The sequence below is a fragment of the Mercenaria mercenaria genome, chromosome 8 (assembly GCF_021730395.1).
Source record: "Mercenaria mercenaria strain notata chromosome 8, MADL_Memer_1, whole genome shotgun sequence".
Taxonomy (NCBI): domain Eukaryota; kingdom Metazoa; phylum Mollusca; class Bivalvia; order Venerida; family Veneridae; genus Mercenaria; species Mercenaria mercenaria.
This window is the reverse complement of record NC_069368.1, coordinates 4,390,468-4,398,731: the sequence shown is the minus strand read 5'-3', so window position 1 is coordinate 4,398,731 and position 8,264 is coordinate 4,390,468. Positions and strand designations below refer to the sequence as shown.

The 8,264-nt window shown below is 33.2% G+C and overlaps 1 protein-coding gene across 2 annotated transcripts in view; it reads right to left on the bottom strand.

The window, feature by feature from the left end:
- Nucleotides 1-482: 482 nt before the first annotated feature.
- The window catches only part of LOC123523161 (potassium/sodium hyperpolarization-activated cyclic nucleotide-gated channel 3-like), a 204,838-nt gene continuing 197,056 nt past the window's right edge, over nucleotides 483-8,264 (bottom strand). For both annotated transcript variants that reach the window (XM_045300835.2, XM_045300836.2), the window contains exons 12-13: nucleotides 6,311-7,373; nucleotides 483-6,027 (exon numbers count right to left, since the gene is read on the bottom strand). In XM_045300835.2, the coding sequence (XP_045156770.2) occupies nucleotides 6,328-7,373 (1,046 nt within the window). In that variant the 3' untranslated portion in view covers nucleotides 483-6,027; nucleotides 6,311-6,327. The remainder of the gene's footprint in view (nucleotides 6,028-6,310; nucleotides 7,374-8,264) is intronic.

Genomic DNA, 8,264 nt, shown 5'->3' with positions numbered 1-8,264 from the left:
TGATAAGCATATGGTTAAAGCATGGTAAGCGAGAGGTGCAATCTGACTGATCGTACTAAGAATGTAGCAAGAACACACTGGACCTGAAAAGCGCGTGGTAAGAAAATTAGTGTGAACGTGTTAGACGCCGTGAGAACCTGGCAAGGATGTTAAAAGCGTGCAGTATGAACTTTAGAACTGCACATTTTTCGAGTTTGATCCCCGTCCCCACCACCTCAAAATTTTCAGGAAGCAGTATGATCTTCATGGTCTTTGCCTGAGAGTGATCAGGGCATTAGTGACTGTACATTATATGCTTATGACATTAAACTATAAAACCATTGTTATGGCACAATGTGCTACAATTTTACAAAAACAGAATATTACAGGGACATGCAAATGTAAATCTGATTACGCTGATCAACCGGCAATGACTTTTTCCCAAAGAAATCATGATGATCTGACAGGCCAGGGATGTTCACATGGTCTATCACACTAACATATTTAATGAATTATATAGTTTTATTAAGTGTCATTAGTTCTCTTAGTGTAAATAAATTGAAATGAATACAGCAACACTTACAAATTCTGAGTCACGAAAACTAATGACAAAGTGAAACACATGTCATTTATTCACTAATACACATTACAGACTAAAACTTCGTTTGCTCAAACTCTGATAATTCGAACACCATTCTTCAATTAATCTATCGTCAGTTCCCAAACAAATTCCTTTATAATATATTTTTCGATCACTCATACTACCGATAATTCGAATAAATTTAGTCGGTCCTTATGGGTTCCAGTTACCGAAGTTCGAATGTATTTATAATTAATTAATTTACAATTGTTGTAAAGTTCTGCACAGGACTGTTGCCATTTTAAACATTCTTGATATGCCAGTTACCATTATATACTTAATTCTGATTCATATAAATGCATTATGACTTTTCTTCTGCTTAATAGCACATTTTATCCAAGGGAGACAACTTTTTTCATTTTTGTTGGAAAAACGGTATTTTTGTTAATATAATATGTTTGGATTTATTCAGGCAGGTGGTTTTAGCTTATTATACTGATGACTGTAAATGTTAATAGAAATTATATATATAGTATTATGTATTTTTGAAAATATATACATATATGGCAGCCGTCTTGGATTTTTCGGCCATATTGGATTTTTCGGAGTGGGTCTCATGCTCATTTTTAGTATTTTGCCCTGAAGTAGTTATGTACCAAGTTTCATGCTTTTCCCATTTTCTGAAGTATTTTTACACCATTTTACTGTACTATATATTGATCGGTTTTGATTTCTTAAAGATGCAACAGATAGATGTCTCTAAATGTGTAGAAATTATACATTTTGTTTCAGAATATTTCTTCTCTAAGATTTAAACAGGATTGATCTCAAAGCTATAATTTATCCATGTTAAGAACATAGATTTTTTTAGGAACTGTGGTGTGATGTTGAGAACTAGGTTCTCAAAGAAAAAAATATTGTGTTGTTTAGAACTTATCTTATAAGCGCAAAGCTGTGTTTTAGAATGAATACATGTTTTTAAATTTTGCGCAATAATTTTGAAGAAAAACTTTTGATACGAGTTAAATACCTAGGTCCACAATTGAAAAGGTACGTTCTCTGTTAAGAACCAGTTTTGGGATTTATTTTGAATAACGACTCACCATACTAGTATAGTAATTACAAAGTAAGGAATGCGTAGTTAAATAAACGTATGCTGCAAGCCATGTTATTTTTCAATTGATTAAAATCCTGTAAAAAAACTTGTAAAACCCTGTTTTCCTTTTTGTTTATATCGTGCTGTTTGATTCAATAATTACATTCGGAACCCTATATAAACCTTGCATAAAACATTAACAGAAGATAGCAATACATTCTTGGAAGACAGCGGTTATACTTGTTTTGTAGAAGTGTCAAATTGTGTCTGAACAGGGTCTAAAAATAACTTGACAAGGGAATAAAATCAATAAATGTAATAGTTTTATAGTTTTTAGAGGACTTACATGAACACGTGTACACAATGAGTTTGTATTCAACAATACCTAGAACAAATAAGTAATTTGTTTAAAGTCTGAAAATAAATTAACACAGGAACATCACACAAGATTCTAACCTTTTGTGTGTAAATAAATTTTATAAACACGTGCATAGAAAAGCAAAATAAAATGATAAACATGTTATATGCATAACTGTCGGCATGCAACGTGTCAAATATTCATATATCACACTGCTCAAGAAAGAATCGGTACTTTTGGACTTTGACGGAAAGAATCGAGATATTTTGAAATGGGTGGCTGACGGAATATGGGCTGGAATTTGATTGAGAAGGAATCGGTACCTTTTGGACTTTGATGGAAAAGGTTCGAGAGGTTGCGGTTGATTAGTTATCCGAAATATTGGACGTTGTTGTAAGAATAATGTAGTACGTTTGTGAGTCATAGAAAACGCAAAGCCGAATGAAGAACAGTTGCATTTATCAAAGAAAAAAAAGAATCACAGCAAGAAGTGCATGCCTCATATTCCCTAAGAGTTTATCTCGTGTTTTTTTCTCAATTTTTGAGTATATAACTATGTTAGTAAAGAAGAATGGTTGTTCCAAAAGTTCCTTATCAGGCACCAAACAGCCTTGACCGTGTTACAACTGTAATGTTGTGCCAAAAAAGTTTCAACTAAACACTACTTGTATAAATTTGATAAAAAGGATAAAATGTGGTTAGTAAATAAAACAAAAACGGTAAAAAATTATCACAAAAAATTAGTTTTGTTTTAGATAGTGTATAAACCTGTTTTTACCAACTGATTTTTGGTTTACATAATCAGTCTCCGTGCTGATGAACAATATCTCACAAAATACATTTCTTTCAATAGAACTTGACTATTGAGTAATTCAGTTTATCTGTATATACTTTTTCACAGCACCTTATATACATTAACAAACCTCCCGTTGATCACCTTGATCATTTATTCATCTTTACGTAACGTAACATAGCGGTAACGTAACACAGCGATATGACATATTTCGATCCATTTCGATAGTTGTCACCATATACTAAAAACAGAAATTTCTTAAATAAATATCATATTTTAAAGACGAAATACAAAGTAATGCTTAACAAAAAAAACTGTTTCCATACTTGAAAGAGTAACGTACAGCTTGATAAACAGTTGCAATCTGTAGTGTATTCCCAATAAAAATAAATGATTTCAAATTCTCCTTATTCAAATATCAGTGATAACGATTAGATCTTAACGAAAAGGTTTTGTTGTTTCCTCTAATATAAAAATACGATACTGTGTCACATTTCCTTAGTATGATTGATTATCTCCTAGAATACTTAATTAATACACGAAAGTCCGTTAATATATAACTTATACGGTACATTTATATTTGATGCGAACCTTAGTAGACCTTACCTCGATTTTCTCGATTCTGAATATGCGTAACTATCTCATTCAATATATACCCGTCAAGCTATACGTTGTGAGATATTTTATAAATAAAAAGATTTATGTTCAACCGATATGTACAATGAGGCGTGGTTATCAGCTTGGCGTAAGGGTAATTGTAACTTATCAACCAATTAAACGCATTTCCCCGCCCATCATCCCGCCCATCGTCGCTAAGATACCAATCCCCTGTCCTCTACCAAATAATATTCACAGCGGAGATTTCATCCAATACCATTTGTCACATTCTTTTAACTACTCCAAACATTCTGCATATACACTAACTCAGTTGAGTGAAAACAAGTAGTGTTCTGGAAAGTTTAGAACGTGAACGGGTGTTCTAAATAAAATCTTGTTTAAAAGACTCGTGATAACTACGATGAAGGAAAGCAGGTCTTGGTTCTGTCACACTATGAATGATTTCAGTGTGACTGAGTACCAGAGTAGAACAGCATACTACTTTGTCGATTTGACAGCAATTAGAAATACTACTCTAGAATTTTAGACCATTGTTCCGAGTAGTTCAAGAATTATGTTCCTTAAAACAACGATTAGAATACAAAAACAAAGACCGGAAGACCATATGGTATACAAGGCTATTTTTATATTCTTCGTTGCCCCGCCCTATACTATGTAACGCCCAGTCCTATTCCAAGTACAGTCCACAATAATAAATAATCTGGGCGTGGTCTCTAAGTAGCACGACGAATAATATCATCACAGGAATGTGTACAGATATGTCTAAAATACGCTCTAAGATATATCAATTTAAAAATCATAAACTTTTATAATAACTTCACTACACTATTAGAGAATCATCAGCAAAATGTTAATAATTCAGTTTGAATACAACATGACGTTTTTAAGTGGAATTATCGGCAGAACTAAAATAACTTTATTAATGAAAAAAATCGAGGAGATAGTGCCATGCAGTATCTTCGAGAGAAAATAGCTCATTTAGCTAAACATACAGTAGATTTTAGGGAAATTGAAATTAATTGGTCGGTATATTTGTACAGATTTCTCGTGAGTATTGTAAACTGTAACATAGGCTATATTGTGATAGAACAATGTGAAGCCATTATTAAAGATTATGATTTTTATTTGCCCTGCTATATGATCGTGTTCACAATACAATTTAACTATAATTTTTGCTTATGACGTCATGAGTTTTCACCAGGGTCCAAGGTTAACACAGTCTAAGAATGCAGCGTTGCCATTGGTCAATTTCAAGTCCGTCTCAGCCAATCACGTGCTGGTATCCAAAATCGATTCCGTAACACATTGGACCCAGGTGTTAATGACAGGAGCAAGCTTTTTTTACATGCGTTCGCTCTACATAATGGTAGTCATGAGAACTGAGTTTCTTAAATTAGTGGACCCTTAATGACGATCGGTACTGTCCGTTCGAATATGCATTTTCCATAGGTGAATTCGGCACTTTCCGGTTATCACCAAAAACGTTGCTCCCACGGCTACATTTACGTCCGAAGAAAATAGCAGACAAGAATACGAAATCGTACGGAAATTGCGCCGAATGGCTTTACGGGTCCACTACCTTACGACCTAATGATTTCTTTCTTTACATTATGGAATCAAGATTCGAGGCTTAATCAGTCTAGAAGAGCAAAAGACCTGCTATTCACTTAATGGTGTAGTTCACTGTTGTTACTGAACAAAAATACATGAAATTTAGAATGGTCATCAGGAATATACAATACTATTTTTGGCAAAAAGTCTAACAAATAAGAAACATTTTGACACACGTTTTAGCTTAAAACGAGCAAACATCACATTCAGATTCCTAACATTTTAAAGGGTTAATAGATATAACTTTGGCTGTTCAATTCATTTTTTACCGCATAATTAATTGAGAAAATCAATAATGTATGCTACATAAACAATTAATGCTGATGATTGAGCACGTGCTAACATATACGTTTTTGAATTCATTAGTAACTACCAATATTTCATAAATTAACTAAATAGACTTACAAAAAGTATCAGACTGACAATTAAACAATCATAAATATTTCTGTTGGATATTCATCGCTAATTTATAAGAAAAAGTATGCGACTTTCTTCAACATTATTAATTAGCCCTAGTTTACCTTAGAAAATCAACTAAGTTATATTTTCTCAGCCTATGGTGATATAAGTGACACGTTTTGCATCCACTAAACAAGATTTCTCACCAGCCTTTTTCCTTCGTTATTTTTTTTTGCGTAGTAAAACTGGACTTTATAAAAAGTTATTTTACAAATAGTCATTATTATAAGAAGAAATATCTAAAATGACAACTAAGGCGAGAATCGGATTGCCGTGTGTAGTTAACGCACTTTTAAGAACGTTCAAGACAGTATAAAATGAGAAGGCAGTTGAGGTCTCAATAAAGTGTTTACATCGTCAGTTAATCATCAATGCCAGGCCAGTAAGAAACTTTGTTAAGCGTTAATTTTACTATGTAATTTAGTCCATACATGTACATAAAATGCATATTTAACATGAATATGAAAATGCTATTGATCACAGAAACTAAATATCATTATATGGCGTCCTCAATATTCTCCCAGCTGTAAGATCTGAAATATAAAATTGATACATAAAGTCTATAATGAACTGAGCTGGTATAAGATTCTATTATACATATTATTTCAGTGCGTTCCTGAGGCATTGTTTGGTCAGTCGAACTCGGAACAATAAATGTTTAAATATTTAAAAGAAACAAGGTATTATCTGAATTTGTAATTATTATTTTACATTGAAATTAGAACTTATAAAAATAATATAATATTAAAAAGTGTTCAACAAGATTTGTCTAAGATACTGAAGCGTATAATGACCATTTGTTGTACCAATACTGACCTTTGAAATTTTGGCATCTACAATGGAGATTCACATCTCTTATCTTCGTCTTCGCTCGAACTTTTGGCATTGTTAAATGGAATAAGCTTTGCCTCTTCGAAGTCTACATGACGTATTTTTTTCTTTTTGGTACTTGATTCAGGTTGTTCCGTCCCTGTCAGTGGAGTCAATTCGTCTTCAGTTGTGGAAAGTGTAAAGTTTACTTGCATAGGTCTGTCTGACTTGCTGGAGTGACCTGAATCTGATCTGATAACACTTTTATGAGGTGTGTGTTCTTTTTTAGTATCACATTTGGGAGAACTTGGAAATTCCTTAGTTTTAGTAGTTGTTTTATCTTGAGGAACAGTTAAAAATTGCATATGTAGTCCATCCGAAGTTGGAGATTCATCACAGACTGATGTTTTAGAGTCGGATTTTCGTTTCTTCGCTTCTTTATCAAACACTCTAAAGAATTTATTCCCGATACTACTGTCATCTCGCTTTTTATGTGAGGAGTCTTCAGTAAAGCTTTCCATAATCATACCTAAATTTGCACCAACGCTTCCAGAACGTTTTCTTTCACTAAACATAGGAGGGGCCAGTAACCCAAAAAGATTTGGTCCTGAAGGGGCTTTCCGAAGGATATTCCTAAACCGACTGTCTGAATGACACTCCTTCAAATTCTCCCTGGACCGAGACTTTCTTTCTTCTGTAATTCTGTGTAACTTTGCACTGAAATCCAGTTTAAACTTTTTCTTGTTTTTATTACTTTTTGAACTTCCAGAGCTATCATCAGAGTCTTTATCCTCGTCTTCGCTAGCGCTTGTAACTACCGGTGTGGACTCCATTACTATTTCATTTAACAGGCGTTGGTCCTCATCTAAGTCTGCACGACTACTTACTATACTTGGGTTCTTTCCGATCTTTGTTAGTCTTTCCGCTGCAACACTTTCCATTGTCCGCCTCATTACGGGATAGCGGTCAAGGACGTCCTTGAAATGTTCCACAGAGAGTGAGTACAAATTAACATATGTTTCTGCCCTCACACTGGCGACCCGTTTTGCATTCGTAAGAAGACATATTTCTGTAAATGAAAATAAAACAATGACAGCGTGTATTACTTTGAATAGCATCTATTTACATTTATCATTATTTTGCATTAGTTCGTACGCCAAGGCGGTCAAGTATCCAATAACTAGACAGCTGATCGGCGTAAAAAGCCAGTTTGATTACTAGTAATATGCTAGGTGCTGAAAGCAGACATGAACAGTGGAAAAGACTACGTATCGAGCTTAGTTGCATAATTTAAACATATGATTTAAGCAACATTTTTACAGATCGTTGGCAATTGTTGCATTTCTAATACATGAAAGTTTTTTTTGACTCGGCTATGAAAAGTGAAACTGTTTCTTACTTTTTAAATACAGAACAATACTGTTGATATATACAGCATTCTAAAAGAGCTCCGAAATTTGAAATTTGAGTAGTTTTGAATTCAAAAACCTACTTTAATATTGTATTTCCATTGTAGATTTTTGCCTCTTTTGACATCAAAATTGTTTTAAGGTAGACGTTATTTGCGAATGGGCTGTTATAGAATTTTCGGGATGTAATAGCTAGCACAAAATGAACATTTTTGTGTTAAAATTTTGTAAAATATCCCTCACTTTTTTCAGAATTGTAATTTTGTCTAATTTTTACACTTTTATACATTTTTAGCCAAAATGATATTATTAAAGATATTTCAAACATTCAAAATGATCCTGTACCACCTGCTGAGATCTTCAGAATGACGTATACTTTATATCTGGGTCTTACAAAATTCACGGGAAACTGAGTTGCGGATTAGATGTATCAAACAGTACATTATTTGCTAAATACTTGTAAGAAATTGCCGATAAGTATTTTCTTTGTCCTGTTCAAATAAATGAAATTCGTCACTTCGACACAGAATTATGTCTATATATATAAAATA